General features: G+C 37.3%; 2 protein-coding genes across 4 annotated transcripts; one reads left to right on the plus strand and one right to left on the minus strand.

Annotated features, from left to right (window-relative positions):
• Nucleotides 1-491: 491 nt before the first annotated feature.
• Nucleotides 492-19,047, minus strand: LOC109486598 (sterol O-acyltransferase 1-like). Of its 2 annotated transcripts, none has more exons than XM_019790460.1 (17): nt 19,038-19,047; nt 13,489-13,599; nt 12,160-12,239; nt 11,696-11,817; nt 11,232-11,288; nt 10,779-10,886; nt 10,246-10,385; nt 9,544-9,674; nt 9,048-9,117; nt 8,667-8,772; nt 7,769-7,814; nt 7,095-7,187; nt 6,381-6,515; nt 5,397-5,495; nt 4,192-4,327; nt 3,422-3,564; nt 492-2,741 (listed from the first exon to the last, which is right to left on the minus strand). In XM_019790460.1, exons 2-17 carry the CDS (start codon nt 13,577-13,579, stop codon nt 2,679-2,681), a joined length of 1,620 nt encoding a protein of 539 aa, XP_019646019.1. In that variant the 5' UTR covers nt 13,580-13,599; nt 19,038-19,047; the 3' UTR covers nt 492-2,678. The 2 variants fall into 2 exon arrangements, with proteins under 2 accessions (XP_019646019.1, XP_019646018.1); XM_019790459.1 differs by having other exon boundaries at nt 12,160-12,242.
• Nucleotides 15,458-21,533, plus strand: LOC109486600. 2 transcript variants are annotated; one of them, XM_019790461.1, is made up of 7 exons: nt 15,458-15,667; nt 16,602-16,704; nt 17,257-17,372; nt 18,067-18,151; nt 19,874-19,977; nt 20,245-20,371; nt 21,159-21,392. In XM_019790461.1, the coding sequence occupies exons 1-7, from the start codon at nt 15,501-15,503 to the stop codon at nt 21,222-21,224; spliced, it is 768 nt and encodes a 255-aa protein (XP_019646020.1). In that variant the 5' UTR covers nt 15,458-15,500; the 3' UTR covers nt 21,225-21,392. The 2 variants fall into 2 exon arrangements, with proteins under 2 accessions (XP_019646020.1, XP_019646021.1); XM_019790462.1 differs by lacking the exon at nt 18,067-18,151 and adding an exon at nt 19,115-19,199 and having other exon boundaries at nt 15,459-15,667; nt 21,159-21,533.
• The last annotated feature ends 62 nt before the right edge of the window (nt 21,534-21,595 follow it).

The raw sequence follows: 21,595 nt of genomic DNA on the forward strand, positions 1-21,595 counted from the left end.
AGCGACCTCTAGCGGAATTTAGCAGCAATGTTTTTAAAGTAACATTTCTATTGAAGTTGGACCATTGGACCATGAAAAGCAAGCAACATTTAACGATCATCAACTTTACAAGAAGTTTCTGTACTGCATATACTGGCGGATATCGTATTCAACATGCCCTAATGTCTAGATTTTACTGAAGTCTCTTTTCTGTGGAAAGTCTCTATTCGACCTGACAGAGACAAGATACCGTTCCCTGGTCACAATGCCTTCCAGAGATGACTTCTCAAGTCCACGTCAGATTGCAGTACCTATATACTTCACTGTGCGGCGCTTTAGTGCCATGCAGTTGAGAACAGGTGCCACTTTGTCTTTTGATAACTTGCTAATGCACGATGCCTTTGAAGTTCGGAGGTGTCAATGCCATTTCTTTATGCACACTAGAGGGTTGATGGGACAGCTGTTTAGGATAAAAGTAGAGGAAATACTAGTATACACTTTTTTTTCGTCAGTGCTACAAGCTCTGAAACGTCTTTATTGCTTGAAAGACAACTCATCACCATTTACAGATTTATCTACTCTGTCCAACCTGAGAAATAAGCATTTTCTTCATGGAAAACCAAATAAATTATATCCACTTTTCACAACAAATAAGCATGATAACCATATATTAAGTGCAACTGATCAAGTAAGAACTCTGTGACTTAACAATATCAATGATAACTTCAAAACAGTTAACGTTACACTTCAAAACAGTTGTACTTCTAGCTATTTGCATTGCTTATGTTCAGTGAAGGTTTTCATTTCCAATAAAATATAGTCATCTGTATCTACAAATCAACAGAATTATATACTAGTAGTTGTATACTGCCTGTAAGAATATAATATCAGTAAAAGTTAGATATGAATAGTTGAAAAAGTGCAGAAAGACATATTTCATGGGAAAATAGTTTGGTCCTTTTCATTGCACATTTCACTCATAATTGCTTTATGTCACTCAAATAAGACAATACATTGTATATTACATCCCAAATGAGATAATATATTACTTCACGTCTGTTCCAAATGTACACTTCATATCTTATCCGTACATATGAGAATTAAGCTCTTTGAGTGACAATCACTTAATTTTTCTACAAGAAAAACCTTAGACAATCAGGTAACTACTAAAACAGCAAGTCTTACTTTGGAAAAGGTAGGTACGAAAGGTACAATTGCAACATTTCAGCATGTTTCTATCATACAGCTTTTTTGAGAAGTACCTGTTACATTTATAGCTATTTTATTGAGCAACTTCCTCATTTAGTGTTGTATAGAATATGTTTTGTAATATGTGTGATACACAACACTAGCATTTGCTGTCTGATGCTCCATGTTGCATTGTCTTGTTGTCATTCTAATAAATTGGAAAATATGTCATTTATAATCATTAATAGCAGCCACAGTTATCTATATAGATGTTTCTATATTTGCAAGCCTTGTAGAATTCTATAAAATGTAATTTGAAAGATCGTAATGTACATTTTTTTTTCAGTGATATAGAAATCTGTAGCACTTTCATCACAAATTTTGCCAAAATATAATAATATACTTCACCCATAGTTCCTACCTTGTATTATATTAATTATTCTACCAAATTGAATAACAAAATGTGCAACAACAAATCTTACTGAGTCTATGGTGAACAAGAATATCCTTAGATAATAGTCTAGGCATCACTTAACTTACTAACTACTAAGTACTGATAGGAAAGGTGAAAACTTGGTGAATAAATAGATGAATAAATATAACAAGTAGCACCTAAATATGTGTATGTTATTCACATGGACTGTTTTTTGAAGTTGGTCTCTAAGACTTTGAGAGGTAACAAAAGTGGAAGAAAATGGAAACATTCAATACTTTTTAAATACTAGTTGTCTGGAATTGATTTAAAGATTTTAATTGAGTTTCATCCTTTGAAAACTAACAAATTAACATACCTCAAAAACGATGTGTTTTCATAGCTCTTATTTATTTAGTTATGAAGATTTACCACATTTGTGGAAGGAATGACATAACAGGTGACTATCACCTTTTCAAGATGTCAAACCTGAGACCAGACTGTAAAGTTTGAACCACTCGCACTGGGAAGTTCCCCTACTCTTTTTGGTGTCATTATAGCTCTTAAGAGTTATATTGTCAGCTCCTGTTCAAATGTATCATATTAAAGTCCCAAACAACACATTGCCCAATCAAAAAAAATGTTTCCAACCTCCAAATTTGGCTGAAATCTAATGAACGACAAATGATTCACCTTTTCACCTTTCATCCCTGTTCTATGGCACTGCAATTCATGCTCAAAGATCAATTATTTTGACTTATACTATACAGTACAATTATTGGCAACTAACACTGACCTACCACCCTTGGTCACTCCTAAGATAGTTTACAAAAGTGTTCTAATTTTTAGTCAGAATTCTTTACAAAATACCCTTAACAAATGTGCAGATGTATCAGTACTATCATGAAAGTTTATCTGTGTTGGTAGTTACATGTATAAAGTTAAAACTTAAGATCCAACACAAAGAAGTTGACCCAGTGAGGAGCCACATTGGTCAAACCTGGTCAAAAGCTCTTGGTGAGAGAACTTCTTTGTGTTGGATCTTAGGTTTTAACTTTAGACAGATATATACAGTAGTTAGTAGAGGGTCAGTGGTTCTTCAGTGGACATTTTGCATCATGCAGATCCAGGAGCGAGGAATCACGTAGTCTGCATAGGAGTCCTGAAAAACACAACAATGGTGTGATAGGGTAGTGGATGGAGAAAAAAAAAACAGACTGACTTGTCTGATGGACTAAATTTTTATATAACAGCCAGAATATGGACTACAGAGACAGAGTCATTGGTCTAGACGTGCTATTCCTATGACAGGGCTCAAAATACCACCTGCATATGCAGGGTAGTGCAGGTAAAATTAGAGCTGTGCAGGTATTTCTGATGTCTACCTGCAGCTAAATGGGCTATGCAATGGGTATATATATATATAGTGGATTTTATAATGTTGCATTGACTGTTACCGGTATACCACCTATGCAGTATAAAAGAAAAAAATGGCAATGGTTTCTGAACAGTTTTTAGTATGATCCATACTTTTTAAATTCTGAGTGGTGCAGGTAAAATCTGTCTGATAAAGGTATAGTTTTCCATGTTACAGTACGTCCACCAGGGTACATATGCAGAAAAAAGTATGGCGAGCACTTTACTTACTCCATGTATACTTACCTAGACCCTGGGACAGTTAATCCTGGCATAATGACAATGGTTTCTAAACAGTTTTTAGTATGACCCATACTTGCTAAATTCTAAGTGGTGCAGGTAACTTTCAATATTATGTACATGTAATACTATGTAGAAGTACTAGTAAGTATGTGGAGCACTTTACTTGCTCCATGTGTAACTTACGTAGACCCTGGGACAGTTGATCCTGGCGTACCACTCCTGACAGTACAGACACATGAGCAGGCCCATCCCGGTGAACAGGCCCACCCACAGCCCGATGTTCCACATACGGGACGGCTGCTGGGGCACCAGGAAAAACAGAACCACTGCGGAGGGAGAAACACATATACATTGAGTATTTTCACATTATTAATTGGTATGTCTGGTACAGTGAACCTTCCAACAGTTTTTCTTTACCTCATACATGTCGCAATGTCATTATGTTTACCAAAGGAAAACATATTGTTCTTGCTCTGTTTCCTCTTCTTCTCCAAACCAATGAGGTCAATGACCTGAACCAGTTGCCTGTTACCATGGTAATTAGCGTTGGGTTACATCATGTTGCAATTCTATAGCATGAGGAATTCAGACTCCTGTCACCATATACTAGTACATGAATGTGTTGGAGTAAGAATTACATTGTAACAGAGCAGACCATGTGCAAAGCTTTGCAAATGTTACCTTTTTAGTTTAAAGAATTGATTCCTTCTTCTACAATACAAAGAAACAGTTTTGGTATAATTATTTGTCAAAAACTGTCATTGAGTTACAATTAGTACAGTATTGTTAAACCAATACATTAAAATGCCCATTGATAGAAATACAGTCAAGCCATACCACCAAGAAGACCACTCAGCTATGTGGACAGGTGGTCACTAGGCACAAAAAGTGTTGCACATTGGAAAGGTGGACCACCGTTATATTAAGGTTTGACTGTACTAGGATGTACTTACCCCCAATGCCACCAAACATGCAGAGCAGGACTGGGTAGAAGAAGCCCAGGGAGAAAGCAATGATGTACTCATGCACGATGGCAGACAGCACAAACACAGACAGGGCAGCATACGTCTTGTTATGGTAACCAAGCAGCTGAACGGAAAGAGAAAAATCCTCAACTTGTGTCATCTATCGTAAGGCTACATCAATTTAATTTGATGGTTCTCGGATTTTTTCAGAAAAAAAATGAAGCGACAGGGCGAAAAAAAAGAAAAAAGAAAATCAAGTCTAGGCAATATTATAGCCCCAAATGCTACAATAGGACCCATGAAGTCAACACAAACAGCTGGGTTAATTTTTGAATGAAATTTTAATTTTTAATCAAACCACTGCATTGATAGATTGAAAAACTGACAGTAACAACTAGGAAGAAAAGGACTTTCCTCAACTGTTGGGGGCAAAATATGAGCCTTTTTGAGTTGATTCAGAACCAGAATCTTTTTTTTTTGCAAATCAGAAAAAAATGAAGCGGCAAATCTGAGAACCAACAAATTAAATTGGTGTGGCCTAAGGTTGCCTAACTGTTTTAAGCTTCATGTAGGATGTTTTATACAGCGAAGTCACAATTGTTGTTGGTCATTGTACAATACTGATGCAGCAGGGTTTTCAAGAAGCCTGTGACTAAACAAACCACTGACAAGGATCTAAGACCCCGTTCACATTTTAAAAAATGGATCCGGATTGAGGGCTGATTCGAATCCAAATTCATCAGTTACGGATCGTTTTTTCGCAGTGTGAATGCTCCAATCCAGATTGATTTTCTCTGAACCAAATCAAAAAGTAATCCACCTCAAGGAGGTAGTTCAAGACTCTTGCAGCGGATCCAGAAACCGTGAGTAGATGGGGTTGTGAACGGGGTCTTAGACAGCCTTTTTGGTAAGAAGATAGCTGCATTTTGTACAATGTCGGTTTGCAATCATATGACGATCTCACAACTAATATGACCAGTCCCATAGCAATTGCTAGTAACAAGCCATGTAATATCAATTTCAATGCAGCAAAGTATTAGACATTATTACTGTTACCGTGTAGAAAGTGTCTGAAACTGTAAGTCATTCTGATTTTCTGGCAATACATCTGCATATTAGACCAGCCTATAGGAAACAAGCTTGTATTACAGCATAATTTAAGCCAAATGAATTTTCCTTGCAGCTTTACTGACCAACATAATGTCCTTGTAGATGTAATAGTAGAGCCAATCGTGCACAACTACATTCCAGGACCGGTAGTAGCCAGCAAATGATGTAGAGTTCCACCAGTCCTGGAAACAACAACAAATTTTTTTTAAACATACAGAAGTTACGTCGGTGTATATAAGATACATGTATGCCAAAAACAGTTACTCAAGCAACTGGATGATTATTATTTTGGACTTTCCTTTTGGACTTTCAAAAAATTTGTCTTAACTCATTTGCATATCAACCAATAGTTCGTACTTATAAAAATGCTTTTCTGACAACTCTCCAGTGTCACTGACGAAAGGTAGTGGATGCTACCTGAAACGTCTGACTGTTTCCAAAATCATATCCAGTTGCTTGAGTAACTGTTTTTTTGGCATACAGAAGTTAAGTTAACATAAGACATCAACACAACAGCAAAAATCACGGAGAGATTGCTTTGTATTTTTGGAGAAACGTTGGCTCAAGCCATGGCCAGGTCATACCAAAGAATAAGGGACATATACTGCTTTCACTGTTTAGCACTCAGAGTTATGAGAAAAAGTATGGAAGCTATTATAGTGCTTGCAAAAATGTTTGACCCAAGGGCTATAGTATAGAAACAGACATAGGCACCACTCTGTACACCAAAAGGTGTGGGAAGGATTTTAACTCATTAACAATTAACATTTTGAGTATACTGTATACTGATCCGTAAATAATTTCATCAGGTTGGTAATCGACTGAATAGCAAAGTTCTTTTTATCACAACCATTTATTTTTCAAGCCGACGTTTCCATGACCTTCTGTAATCTTCATGAGGGCAATTCTGACTGGTTTACTCACGGTGCACTGACACTAGATGTTACTTGGTGCATAGTGCAAGGTGGTACATAGTTCATAGTGCACTTAAGCTAGTTTTTTTCTGTTTACAATACATTCCGATGTATACAATGTATACTGATGCTGGGAACTAGCTAGGAAAGTACCTTGTAAAACTGTCGATCAGCAAATCTCAGCATCTCTGCAAAAGCGTTTAGCCAAGAGTGGAGAACACCGAAGAAGATGAGAAACAGGACCAGCATGCCCGGCAGCATGGACCCAAAAATGGCCAGCACCAACACCTATGATGTAAACCAGCATTTCTTACAATCATTTCTAAAATATGGGAATAAAGTTATTATTCATATTATTCAATAATCCTAAATATTATGTTAAACAATGTTGAACATGGTTGTGAAAACCCACTTGTTGTTGAATAAAGGCTTAATGCCCTGCCCCGAGGTGTATATGATGAGATAATCCCTGGTCAGGTGCAATAACCACCAAATAAACCACCAAGTGAGCAGAGCAAATGAGGTGGTTTATGAGGTGGTTATCGCACCTGATCAGGGATTATATCACAACATACATCGAGGATAAGGCGGGGCATTAACTCTAATTATTCTAATAACCGACCACTTTTGAGGTTACGGCCTGATAACCAATGGCAAATGGAGCCTTCTGATTGGTCAACGCCTTCTGGCCATATGATAATAAAGAATAGCTTATGGTGTAGTTATACAAGGACTACCTTAATTCATACATTTATGGATACATCATAATTCATGTGTAGTTTTCCAAAGAAAAAATCTAAATCTACTTTCATGACAAATATACAATGTATAGTAATTTATTATTAGTAAATTGACAAAAATGGTGACCTTTGAGCTTGTTGGTTCCTTCCCGATGTTTTGGAAAACTGGAATCATGAAGCGCACCAGAACAAAGTTGGCGTAGACAAGACAGCCCACAACCTAAGAGAGAAACACAGTAAAAACATTTAATATGAAATGTAAATTCTACATAAGGACAGTAGCATTTCTGATATCTCCAATCGTCTTATTAATTGCCTTTCAACTGTTCTAGATGACATAAAGCCACACCAATTTAATTTGTTGTTTCTCGGATTGGCCTTGTCCATTTTTTTCTGATTTGCAAAAAAAATAAAAAATTTTTTGGGTTCTAAATCAACTGCAAAATGCTCAATGAAAGACATATTTTGGCCTTAACGGTTGTTATTCAATGTAGCAATGCAATTTTGTTTCATTAAAAGTTCAAAATCTATTATTTTAATTATAAACCAGCCTGGTATGTTCACTTCATGGCTCATATTGTAACATTTCCAGCTATCATGGGGTGCCCTGGCCTTTTTTTTTTTTTATTTCGCCCTGTCGCTTCATATTTTTTTCTGAAAAAATCTGAGAAACAACAAATTAAATTGGTGTGGCCTAAGGGATGAAAGTATATATCTGTTATGATTCTTTATACCAAAAATATTCTCAAAGGAAACTGAGGAAATTAATTAACTGTTAATTAACAACTTTGATGACCTCACCTGCCCAAAGTTGCTGACCACATAGTTCCACCTGATGGAAGGAGTCCTGTAGAGGGAAGTCATTCTCAACATTATCCTCATCTTCTGCTTTATTTTCAACTTTTAAAGGCATCCAAAGCAGTTTTTAGGGCTTGAAAACCCGATTTTCAAAGTCAATGTTCTTAGTCATTTATCTACATACTGAGTTGAAACCACACTATCCTAATGTATATTGACCTTCATGGAGCAAAAATTACAAAAATTCTGACGAAAAATGGTCAAGGGCCCTGGCCTGATTTTTAGGGTACCACCCAGAAAATAAAAGACTCATCTTGGGGCCCAAAGTATGAAATGCTAACTCATATGTGAAGCTGTATGTGCCAATATCACAAAGATTGCCTTAAAGTAATCAGAATATTTCCAATTTTGCCGCCCTGAAATTGCATTGGATGTCTTTGAGATGTGCTCAGCATAACTGTCATGTTCTCTTGTATGAAGTCTTTTGCCTTCCCTACGTGCTACTAAAAAATCCAGTATTAAATGTATTTCAAGGCAACAGTTGACCTTTTTTTATTCATAATTGGGTTTAATGTTTACTCTATATGCTCTCATCATTCAGTTTACCATAATAATCTACGAAGTTGGGTTGTTTGTTAAAAAGGACTCTGATACTGAAAGACATCCTCACATTGTTTTACAAACATTCTAATCTCTCGTCAGATCACGTTGATCAAGTGATCAAGTGATTGGTCATTCATTATCCTGATGAAGGCGACATTGCTCATTGAAAATTTGATCTCCATTACTCGTTATGTTGGAATAAAGTTCAACATTTTACTATGATTGCTACTAACACAGATGTCGACAGGCAACATTATAAAAAAATGTTTTCAGAGAAGTAAAGACAAATTTTCCCTACCTTGGGTATTCATCCCTATAGACAAGAGTGGGGGCAAAGAGGAAGTACAGATACTTGGAGAAGTCTGGACACAACAGACACTTTTCAGGTCCATCAGCTGAGGAAACTGAAGAAATAAAGACAGAGTCATTCCTGTTAAAACTTGGAGGTAAACTATCATCAACTGTGAAATAAAGCTATACCACTGGACCACTAGTGTTTCACAAAACTTCTTAACGCTTCTATTTTATTTCTCTTCATACATAATAAACTGTAGTGCTACATGTAAGATTGTAACTACTCTAGTAAATGGTAAACCTTTTAAAACTTGATTGCACTGACTCCAATACTAGTATTTAACACTTGAGTAATCTATTTACATCTTTTTTTTACTGCACCCACCTTCTTTTGTCTTTAGAACTTTAGGGGCATTGTCCCTGACAAAGGAGTGCACTTTCATAACCATTCGTACCTGAAAACAACATGAATACATAGGTTGATAAATTACTCATTTGTAAGAAAACATTGAACAAAGTAGTACAAGTTTGAGGTTTATTGAGGTTTATTGAGGAAAAACTCTCCTTTAGCTGCCCACCCGAGGGTGGCAGCTATTCTTCCAGGAGAGGGTACATACATGTAAGACATAACAATACATCGCGTACAATTACATATACATTTACATTACATTGGAATTTAAAAGAGAAGAAATGTGTAACATCGTATGTGCTTTAAATATTCATGTCCCTCATGTGCTTTAGCAGGCCTTGTTTGAACTTCTCATGTACAAGTTAGAGATAGTAGCAATACACCAAAAAATTCTAGTTTCAAACTTAATTGGAGAATGTTGTAAGTCCTTGATTGATTGACAGGAATTTCAAAGTAAACACAAGGCACCTACTTGTTCACAGACAACAATGAGAGCAGCAGTGGGAGGTAAGCTGTGGTAACAGATCTGTCGGAGGGGTAACCAGCCAAAACCGGCTTGGTAACCAAGATACCCCACACAGTACAACCAGTCAAACCAGGCACCTGAAACACAACACACATTGCTGGAAATCACTTTGTATTCGTGGTAGCAATGTTTTGCGGTCTGACTCTGAGAAAAATGGTCATGTTTGCGGTACTATGTGTTCGTGGTGGCGGCAGGTGCAGAAGAAAGAAAGTCAGGGAAGGGTTGGTGGAAAAACTTAATATCCAGTCTGGACTGGTCTGGGGAGGTGGAAAAACCTGTCCAGTCTGAATAAAGGGTCTGCATGGGGGTTCAATCTCTTACGTTACCAGCATTCAGACTGGACAGGTTTTTCCGCCAACCCAGTTGGGGGTTATAATTATTTGTTTGTAGTAATGATAAATTTGCAGTACAGAAGTGACCACAAAAAAATGTGAGTATAAAGTACTGCAAATATAGAGTGACTTATGAAAAACCAAAAATGAAAAAGGCAACAAGCTTTTCAAGGCTTTTGCCTTTGACAATATGTTTTTGTTAGCCTATGCCTAATCTCACAGTAAAACATGCCATGTCCCACGTACGGTGAATCAGTCATGAGTGCTAACATATTGTGTAATGACACTGAGATGTGCCAAAGAAACATGTACCCACCATACTTCCCTCTATTGTGAGCCCAGTGGTTAAAGGCACAGTAAACAGCAATGGTGGAGAGCTGCATGTAGACCCACGTGTGAAGAACAATGGGCATCCTGTCAAACGCAAAGGACACCATCGAAAAGTCCACCATCCAACTGAAAACAGAACCCAGAAGAAGAAATCAGACAAGTGTGTGTTACACAGTACTTTCTTCTTCTATAATTGCAGATTCATATTGGCTTCTGTAATTGTGAGGAATTACTGCATAGGAAGAAAAAGCACTTGGCAATGTTGCACAGTCATTAAAGATCAATCTTTGTTACAAAGTTGGGGTGTTCCCCAGGGATTCATTATAGGCCCATGACTACAATGTACATGTATGAATGACCATAAAAATGCAAATGAAAAATTTCTATTCCCAGCAAGGATAAAAACTTTTCATCCAGTTTAATTTGTATTCATAAGAATTGAAGACAACAATCTGGTTTGCTATAATAACTATCAGTAAGAGACGTCAAGTTTGAACTAAATGCAGTTTGCACTCTCACCTTCCCTTGTCTACAATGTCATACACAAAGGTATTGATCATCAAGACTATCAGAATGGCCACGAATATGTGGTAGATGGTCTGAATGTGCTGCATCTCAAACAGGTCTCTGTGGTAAACAGAAACAACAAGCTTGGGTTTTTTGATACTAGATTAACATAATGGTACAAATATAATGGACACAAGAACAAGTAGAATGCTTGAGTGTATAAACTTGTGAGAAGCATTTATCATCTAAATATTAGTGAAAGAGTATATTCTAATACAGAATTAGATACTACATGTATTAGTAATACTATGTAATTATAGTATCCATTCATAATCTTTATTTTGACCATCTATATTTGGCAAGAATTCAAGATATATAGTTTTTAGCACTGTGAATACAAATATTGCCCAAATATACAGCTTAACAAAAACATCAATTGAAAGCAATTATATATCCAGTACTTACGTTAGAAGGGAATCTCTTGGTACAAATATCTTCTGTCCCTCTCTGGAATTCGAGTTCCTTTAGAGAAAAGAGAGGAAAGTAAAATGTCAAAATCAGACAGTACTATAAATTATATGTTGAAATTTAGTGACCCAAATTCAGAGCTGTGCACCCAATTTTTTTCTGTGGTTGCAACAGTGCACCCAAATAGGTTTACGTATGTTGAGATGTTAAACGTATAGTAGACTTGGCAGTGTGCAGCATTTAACATCTACATTTTGTAAGCGTCAGAAAAAGAATAAAATCATAGTAGTATTTTATTTTTGCTGACAATCTGCCTATTTTATTTTATATGGCGCACCAAAAAAATTTTTTGTGCACCTAATTTTTTAGCTTGGCTGCACCAGTACACGTATTCCCAAAAATGAATTTCGAGGCCTGTCTAGTAATACACACTGTACACTATATAAAGAGGTGAAGTTAACCTTTGAACAGTGCCATTCCCATTGGTGTAAGGTTGTTGGAAAGTGTTGACCTCCTGAGTCACTTCATCAAACAGTTCTCCCAACTGACTGTCAACCTGCCTCAGGAACTCAAGCTTCTTGCTCTGAAGGTTCGACAAGGAAAAATAAGGCCACAGCAAGTAAATTTTATGGATGACATCCTTTGCAGACTCCAAACCTAATGCGAGCGCCGGGTGAAGAAAAAAACAAGGCGGACCCAAAAAACAAAGTTCCTACATTTTAAAATTTTGACTCAATCATTTATACAAATGGTTTTGATTCAGTGGGAACATCACATATACACAGCTCAGAATCTTTAGATATTAATATACCGGTTACATTGCAAACATATAATTCTAGCGGGTTCCTAATGGTGTTTTTATGCAGCAACAACAGATAATGAGTGTTGAATACAAATATTTGTCTGAATAAATTTGATCACCCACCTGTATTTTGTCCAGCAATTTCTGCATCTTGACATGTTTTATTGTACTCTGTGATAGATTTGGTCCCGATCTTTGAACATCTGCTGACAGAAAAAGGAAACATGTCAACTTCTAATTTGACAAATGGAAAAACTGTAACCACTCGGAATATCTAAACTCTCTTTAAATGATGTTGTCAAAATATTACCATTTGGGGGATGCATATGATTATGGCACATGTGATCTTTTAATCTTTTTTTGGTCTCATCAGAAAAAATCAAGTATAATTTGGATCTGAGAACCAAAGAATTACATTGCTGTGGCCCAAACAGAACCTGTTGGCTCTTCAGACTTATCTCTCTACAATGTTACGCAACAGTAATGAACAATTGACCTTTGGCATTCAAGACCACAGGTCTAGACCAGATGCGGTGCGTTAAAGTTTAAAGAGGGCCTGCATGCCCTTTTTCGTACTTGGCATAATCAGGCCTTTTTATATATTAGCCTTCATAATCAGTAGGCAGCCGTCCAAAATCAAAGAAATTCGTAATCAGTACATTAGCTCTAAAGCGTAATTTATCGTTTTCATTCTACGTAAAGCGTTGGCAGCTTAACCTTTATACAATGTAAAACATGATCCATAAACGCAGGCAAAAATAATATCACTACCCCCCATGCAGGCCCTCTTCAAAGGTTGGCGTGTGATCTCCGACAGTAAACATGCCACCATCAGGTGATGTTGTACAAACAACACATAATCAATAACTGTCTGTAACAGCTGATAGTCTCAGAACCAATTGTATATCTATCTACTAGTATATACTCTAGTATAATAAGTACAAAAGACAGTCAGAAAATGTTACAATCTCCCACACAACATCTGTCAGTTGAATGCCAGGCCCTAAATCTGCTTTGAGAATAATTTCTTGCTGTCAGAAAAGTACAGCAGTCAAAAAACGGATCTTCTGCGGGAGGTGAAACCAACATCTGCTTGGAGATCATAGTAAAATACACTCAGATCCTGAGTCAGCCGGATACAGCATGTTTAAGTTGTTACGTATTATAAACGTGACGTTTGACTCTGAGTCTGAAGAAATCGTGGAACGCTAGCTTAAAAAAACGCTTGCCAGAAAGGAAACCCTTCAATGAGACTGGTGTTAGAAACATAATTAGACGAAGGAAGCTAGCAACCAGTTGAACAAGCGATACCGGTAAACTATTTTATTACACAACTTCCTTTACACAACGATGTCATTTGACATGGAAAAAACTATGTTTTCTCGTTCGTTGTACACATTCCAATCGCAAAACAGAGTCTCTTTATAACCCAGTATGTCTATGAGAAGTTACCTGTGTCTTGATCCCTTGGGAGAAGTTTTCTTTGCCGCAAATCGCTGGTTCTGTCTTCGGGACTTTTTTCAAAATCCCTCCCGACCTCCATTTTGGCCACGTCTGTTTGGACTATACCATTGACGATATAGGGGAAGTTATAAAGCCAAATATGCTTGTTCAGACTGTTCATTTTCCGTATATAACAGTTAGATAAAGATAAAAATACTAAAAATTGTTTTTTTAAATGCTACAAAATACTATAAGAATGTCACAATTGTAGAAATGTATTCATAATAGATTCACTAGTGGGAAGAAAGTAGACTCTTCCAAATGTATAAAGGCGCAACCATTTAAATTTACAGATGGGTAGGAGCCCTGGGTAGGAGCGCTCGAGCAATAAACCTCCTTGGTGGAAGCAAGGACTGTGTATAATTTCCAATGGTTGAAGAGATAGAAGTCTTTCTATCTTAATGTTCACTACTAGAATATTCACTTTTGATGCCCTGGGTAGGAGCGCTCGAGCAATAAACCTCCTTGGTGGAAGCAAGGACTGTGTATAATTTCCAATGGTTGAAGAGATAGAAGTCTTTCTATCTTAATGTTCACTACTAGAATATTCACTTTTGATGGCCAAATGAATTACATGTGTAGTTCCTTTTCAGGATACACAAATGACAATGAGCGAAGAAAAACATGCGATTTTGTGCACAATCAGGTAACAGTAACGTTAGTTACCTAAAGCACTTTTACTGTTTTACTAAGAGTCAATAACGTCAAGTACTTTGTTAATAAATTTAGCTGTCATCAATGTTATATTTCTTTATATAGGACAAAATAGGAGAAGGAAGAGGAAACAGCAAAATATATCTTATAAGCAAACGTTTTACACGCTATCTTTTATGCAATTTGGACTAGCGCTATCAAGGAAGCGAATATTCAAACTTCAAATGCCCCCTTCACGTGACAAACAAACAAAACAATTCATTTACAAAAAGAAAATGATATTATATAATAAAGAAGATTCAAAAGAAGGCTAGGGAGATGCTACTGGGTGGCAAAATCTTTTAAGCACATTTTGAAAGTTTTTTTTTTCAGTTTTACACCTTTACAATTACAGTACACTCACTCAATCGACCTCGCTTCGCAGGAATAACCAATACCAGGCTTCGGAAGCAGATGGAAAGAGTAGAAATTGGCCAAATAGTCTATCGTGGTTGGGGCAGGCTGTCTTCGGAGCTCTAACAGTTTTCTCCTGCCGGATAGGTGAGTTACGCCTGTAATAGAGTTTGGCACGCCGGGACACCTAGCTGAGGCGGGCGGGAAAGAGCTTCAGCAGCCCCGTAGAAAATCCGCCCCAACCGCAATAGACTGGATACCAGGTTAGGAGTTGGTCCGCTAAAGAAGTAACGTTACTAGTATATAAAGTCCGCCGCTTCAAACATGATGATAATCATAAAGGCTAGGCTCTTCTGAGTTCAAAAGTTCAAAAGACCCAACGATGAACCAAATACTAATTTGAGGGTCTGCATGCTCTTTTCCGTAAGGCGAGTCAATACTAACAAGTTAAACACTCGGCGGAAATACAAATTGTAATTTTTTGTAACATGAAGTTCGGCGGAAATACAAATTGTAATTTTTTGTAACATGAAGTTCTCTCCTCTGAAGAGGGGCAGCTGAAGAGGTAATTTTTCAGAAATACTTTTTTTTCAAAGAGTCGTTCATTCATCAAATCACATCAAAGACCCGCTTGGGTCACGTGCAGACCTAATCACATGACTCTTTGTAAGAAGAACGAAACATGTGATGCGACAGTGGCTATTAGGTGAAACCACTTGGTAAATGGGGTTTCGTATCTTTAATTTATGAGCAACTACAAAAAGTTTATGACCTACTTACCGATGTAAAACTCACTCATATATATTTTCCTCTCTGTTTTGAAAGTTTATGCTAAATGACGTTCATTTATTGATTGAACCAGCTTTTATATAAAGGCCCACCCCTAAAATATCAGTGGTTTAGACCAAAGCAACATGGAAGCCAAGTTGTTCCTGCAAATCTTCATCTTGCAACTTCTAGGACAAATTTTCCTAGTTTTTGGACAGCAGTGCACGCAGTCAGGGGCCTGCTCTTGTACAATGACTAACACAGGTAAAGTCGTCGACTTGGAACCTCTGGCTAGTAAAGACGGACAACCAAGGTAAGGGCATAAATTTATTTGAACTACGGGGCAAGTGATATCTCAAGCTTACAACATTTTATTTGTTCGGAGACGTTTTTCAAATAGAATTATTTGTGCAGAACTCTAGGAGCGTTGACAGAGTGTAAATAGTTCACTGAGAGCCAAAGGGGAAAGTGTAGTATCAAAATATGGTACATAATTGGCTCCTAGAGGAGCGACAATAATGTTTATGCATGGTTACGTCACAGCCCTCCCACACCCACGTACTAAAAAACAGGTGGGTTGGAAAGAAAGGCATTTTACAGGTGGTCACCTTTAACTACAGAAACGTAATTATGATTGTGAATATCATCGTTGGCCATATTTTAGAGATTATTTTGGTCCCTAATTTATCAGCCTGAAACTGAAACTCAATCCGACCTGCACCATATTTGAAGAAACTTTAAAATTTCATTTTCAAGCAGTTGTAACAGTGGGGGGTTATAGGCGCTACCAACTGACTCGGCCGATGGGTCTAGACCTTTTAGCTGAGTCGTTTGAGCGTCGGATTTTGAAGCTGGTGCTCTGGAGTTTCTGTTTCTACTGCTCGCCTCAGTTTCTTACACAGTATCAAATTACCATTTGCCACCCCCAAAAAAGTTACCCGTAAAAAAACGAAACCCAGTAAAACATCTAAAAACGCATCAAACCTCTGCTTGGACTTGGAGATTAGTTTTGTGATTGAAGTCAAAATGATTGCTACTATGCTTGATTTTACACGAACTTAAAGATTTTAAAAGCAACCGATCAAACTAAAGTTGCGCATTATAATTCATACATGTGTCATAAAATGGCGGCATATGAATTACTCAACAAGTAATTTAGGTCCAGAGGTCCCTCTAATATGTCTTAGAAGTAAGTATAACATTAGTTAACACAGTTAAGGTACATAATGATATTTTTCATTGTATAGGTTTATCCATCAAGATACAGGTGGCACATTCTTCTATTACAACCCCTGCACACCATTCAAGAAGGGAGATGTACAGGGAGAATGCCAAGGAAATGATGTTGCCGTAAGTGATCACTATGTTTTTTTCTGCATGTACTCATTTGCATATTCGATCTCCCAAATTAGACCATGTAGCCATGTCCTTTTATTACTGTTGCCTCATTCAAAGGAGCCATATGAAATACAGGCCATGTTCAACTTGGCTGTTACATTTTAAAACAATGGTAAGGCACGCTGGCATTTTCTGGTTAAATGTTGGCACTTTTAAAAGTGGAATTTTAAAATTTTAATCCAACTTCAACTTAGGCCTTTTTTTCCCTATTTTTTAAGACTATGGCTATCTCTAGTAAACAATACAGTTTAACAAAGTAAAACTTGCATGAGGACACTTATATTTTCAATATCACTTTTGGAAAACTGACTACATACCTTTCATCACTCAGGTGTCAGATCATGGAGCTAGAAAAGGTCGATCAGCTCGAAAAATTCATGTCCCTTGCAGGGATCCACACAAAAAAAGGCTAGAATTGACAGTTTTTTCTAGGGTTGGTCGGGAAACAGGAAACACAACATTTTTTTTCCTAGGCCTAACTAATGGGCTATTTCTTCTACTTAGGCCTGCCAATATGACGGAGCTGGATACTATGACATCGGTGATCAAAAGACTCTAGCAACATCCTATGATACCAGCACTGGAGCAGTACTCTTTACCTATAGTTCTTCTACTACTAGGTATGTACATGTATATACTATCCCTGTAAAAGTTCTTTCGACTACACTAAATGTAATACAGTACAATGTATTAGAAATACCCATCTGCAGTCTGCATTTTGCAGACATTTTCAATATTGCAGAAGAAAAATTAAGTAACCTGCAATTTTGTGTTTACTACTGACTTGCATATATTTTTCAAATTGCATATAAAAAGTTTGGATTTAGAAGACTTTTAAGTGCATATTTGCAGAAAGTATTTCTGAATTGCTGAACAAAATGTTGACTTTTCTGCAGTATTGCAGAACACTAAAAAAAAGTATTTCATACCACTGTTAATATGATAACCACTGCATTTCTCTGAAATGTCTCTTGAAATTTGTAATCTGTGCCAGTTTATAGACATGGAAGCTTCAAGATTTGTATGAATTTTCTAAAATCTATGTGAACTTTATGAAAAACAAAGCACTCCGCCCAGGTGTGAATGGGTACCTAATTTCGGTTAGGGAAAGTCGTATTGAGGTCACCTGGTGGCGCAGAATGGCAGCCGCACAGACCCTTGCGACAGTACCACAAAAGTGTGTGTGGAGCAAATATGTTATATGTATCATGTGTATTTGTGATTGTAAACCCTGCATCAATTTAGTGCTATAAAAAGGCTGCGATTGCACGGGTTATGTTTGACCAATAAATCATTTATTATTATTATTATTAGGAAAAGCAACGTCCACTTAGTTTGCTCTACCAGCAGCACTCCAACTTTTACAGCTGTGGAAAGTCCAGCTGGCTCAGGCACATTTGTAAGACTGGAGTCTCATCATGGTTTACCGTACAGTGTACTAACCCTGACTTAATTTCTTGGGGAAGAGAAAATACAAAATCAAAGCAATTAAAGTGCTGCATTAATATTTTACATTCATGTGAAACAGCATGGGCAAAATTGCAATGAAAAGTGACAATATGAAATCACGAAGTTGATTTTTCTAAAGTTTTAATTTTTTTAAAAATTCGCATTCATGATTTACAATTCATTTTTGAAAAATGATGAATCTTTTACAGTTTCAAAATGATTATCTTTTTTTTATTCCAATAAATCAAGGAATTCAAATTCATATTCAATGCCTTCTTCCATTGATTGGAATAATAAGAAATTGAACTTTTGTCAAGTCATGAAAAATCATTGTCAATCCTATATACACCATACATTGTATTGTTCTCTTTGCTTCTCCAAGAAATTCTAGTTCAACCCAGATATTAAGGCCATGTTGATATGATTATATGGATGACATCCGTGCGCGCATGAATTTTTTGCAAGAAAAAATTTTCAACCACACTGTAAATGATACAAAACAGTCAAAAAATGAGCAAATATATACCGTAGGTTGAAAAAAAACAACATTGGAAAATGATACCAATGTCGTAGAATGCCAAAATCAAATGAAAAAGACAAAAATGTAAAATAATGAATTTGAAAATTAGATTATTTGCCTAACCATATTCTGTGTCATTTGTTCAACCTTCAAAACCACGTAGATTTCATGATGAAAGCAACTTTTTTTTTTTGCCAAACATTTTTTTATCCGCACGCTCCCATCAGTTTTGGGGTTCCCAGAGGATGTCATCCATGTGATCAAATCAACATGGCCTAAGTTTTAAGAGGGTTTGACTGAATATAGTCTGACTAACCCAGTGACTCTTTTTGCTCGTGTCTGTCCTTCTCTCTGTCCTCCCTGTCCTGGTGTCTCCTTCTGAATGGCCTACAGGAGTACAGAACTTCTCCTGGAGTGTACACAGGACCCAGCAGTACAATTCACTGCTACTGAAAAGACAGGAAGTCCTGGGAAATATGTAAGTCCTTGTGTGTTACATGTGCTGTCTTTTCATTTATGCATTTGCCTTGTTTTCTATGGTTTCCATTAAGATTTTGTAACATCTGTTATTGATTTTAATTTTTTTTTGCTATTCATTTTAATAATATGTTTTCTGTTGAAAAAAACTTTTGTTATATCTTGTCTTTAATTCTTCTTTGCTATTCATATAACTCTATTGACAAGACTTTTACATTTTTGTTATTGCCTTAAATTCTTCTTTACTACCCATAAATTTTTATTTTTCTTGTCATCTGCAAGTTGATATTCGTGCTAGGTTTGGAATTGTTTGCGAATTTGGATATCATTTTGCTAATTTTGTATGTCTAGCCTAAAATAGTTTATAAGATATTCAAATAACCCACCGGACGTCTTTTCACATATCGTTGAAAAGGAGTCACGGTAAAAATGAAAACAGATGAGGAAGGAAGGTACATCATTTGAAAGTTTACAGTGTACAGTATATGCACAGATAGTAGAATGTTAACAGGTGTAGCAGGCTGGAAGGTACCCCTAGTCAGAATCGTACCCGGGTATAATCCACCCAGGGTTACATTCCTGCCTGCTACACCTGTGAATACTAAAGTTTTGTGATTGGGTTTCTTTCATGTCGGCAGTGTCTTTAGCGAATGTTTGTATTTCCCTTCGTGACAGGTGATGACCATCAGCAGCCTGTGTGTGTGCCCTGGGAGGTCAAAGGATTGCAACTCTGCCGGCAGTGCCTCAGGGCTCAGTCCTGGGTCCACCATGTGTATACTGTAAGTACACTGCAACAATGTACCATCTCTGTACAATAACAATGTAGTCCCGTTTATCTCCGTCACGACCAATGGAAGACTAACTCTTCAGTGAGCGAAAACTGGATTGAGATCACTTTCCTTTTCCTTTTTGCTGCATAGTTATGACATCATTACTACAGAAATTTTTCAACCCGCAAATTTAGAACACAGTGAAAACCTACCTTGAAATGAAAACATTGTGAAAATTTGAGAATTTTGAGCAGTTTCTCCCATCTCTTGCTGTAGGTTGACAGTGTTTGTGCTGGTGTACGTGGCAGGAGGGATGTTGTTCCTCAGGTTTGCCAGAGGAGCAGAAGGAACCGAAATGATCCCCAACTACGAGTTCTGGGCAGACTTCCCATACCTAGTGAAGGTGAGATATAGACAGCATGTCACCAGGACGGACTTTGTTTTCTGCCAATTGGACTGGACTGCTTTTTCCACCAACCTGACATTTTAAAAGTGCAGACAGGGTTGGCGGAAAAAACTGTCCAGTCCAAGTGCAGACAAGGTTGTGTTCTCTTACATAAGAATAATAGCCACCTTTGCCAATAAAATTATAGTAGGTATCCTTCCATCTCAAAAGATGGTGTTGTGGCCATGTGCAGCGTCTAGTATGGCTAATTAGCCCTATCATCACAGTTGGGACACAAGGTTGAGATATTTTGTGGTTGTGGTTGATATTCCGAACTCTTGTTATAAGTTGTAAAGATCCCACCACACCTTTCGAAAAAGAGTAGGGGCATGCCCCGGTGTGCGATGGTACAAACACTACTGTATGGAGTTGGTGATTCACTTCAAATCACCCGAATGGAGGCCTGGCGAACCTCTGTTCCGTATCAGCCACATGGTGATTACATCACCACACATGGTGATTACATCATCACCCGGACGGAGGCGTGGCGAACCCCGTCTTGTATTAAGCTAACGAAAGGGTATGTCACCTCGTAAGGGCGGTGTAAGTTACTATAACCCCGACCAATACGGTCGACCGATGATGATGATGTTATAAGTTGACTAAGGAGAAAATAAAGATGCGTTTAAATTGCTTGAATTACAGAAAGTTGTATTTGTACGTTAGAATTTGAGCTTAATTTATAGATAGATACGAAAATGTGGAGACGTATAAAAAGATTGAATTGTTATTTTTTGTTGTTCAGGATGGCTTCACGTTTGCCACACGATCGTGCCGAGGGGAGGAGGCCTACGCTTACGAGAAGATCTAACACTTGGACCAGATCCGTTCCGCCATATTCATCATCATCATCATGGCCGCAATTCAGTTAAACCTTAGGCTGAGGTCATCACCCCTTGAAGAAGAATGGATCCAGCCATCTCTACTTTTACACAGGGCTGTAGCCAGCTTGAAATTTTTTTTCCATCAGCCCAGGTTTGGATTTTCAAGCCTTCAAAAATGCAATTTCCTGCATTTGGAGAGGCAAATCATGGTGTTTGAGAGTGGTTGTCGATGGTCCTTCAGATGTTTTCCTAAGATTTTTGTTAATTTTGTCTGTCAAGGTTGACTATTGGTTCCGCAAAGTTCTGGTAGTTCACGGAAAAACTGGTGCTGGCTAGAGCCCTGCTTTTACATCACAAC

This window comes from Branchiostoma belcheri, unplaced genomic scaffold (genome assembly GCF_001625305.1).
Source record: "Branchiostoma belcheri isolate BF01 breed outbred unplaced genomic scaffold, Haploidv18h27 scaffold81, whole genome shotgun sequence".
Taxonomy (NCBI): domain Eukaryota; kingdom Metazoa; phylum Chordata; class Leptocardii; order Amphioxiformes; family Branchiostomatidae; genus Branchiostoma; species Branchiostoma belcheri.

Bases quoted from the DNA above. Each gene is read 5' to 3' on its own strand.
- LOC109486598 (XM_019790459.1), bottom strand. From the start codon at position 13,579: ATGGAGGTCGGGAGGGATTTTGAAAAAAGTCCCGAAGACAGAACCAGC. The intron at 4,328-5,396 runs GTCAGTAAAGCT...CTTTCCGTTCAG, and splicing joins TCTACAAGGACATTATGTTG to CTGCTTGGTTACCATAACAA. The intron at 2,742-3,421 runs GTAAGTTACACA...TGTGTTTTTCAG, and splicing joins TCAACTGTCCCAGGGTCTAC to GACTCCTATGCAGACTACGT.
- LOC109486600 (XM_019790461.1), top strand. From the start codon at position 15,501: ATGGAAGCCAAGTTGTTCCTGCAAATCTTCATCTTGCAACTTCTAGGA. The intron at 17,373-18,066 runs GTATGTACATGT...TATTATTATTAG, and splicing joins TATAGTTCTTCTACTACTAG to GAAAAGCAACGTCCACTTAG. The intron at 20,372-21,158 runs GTGAGATATAGA...TTTGTTGTTCAG, and splicing joins ACTTCCCATACCTAGTGAAG to GATGGCTTCACGTTTGCCAC.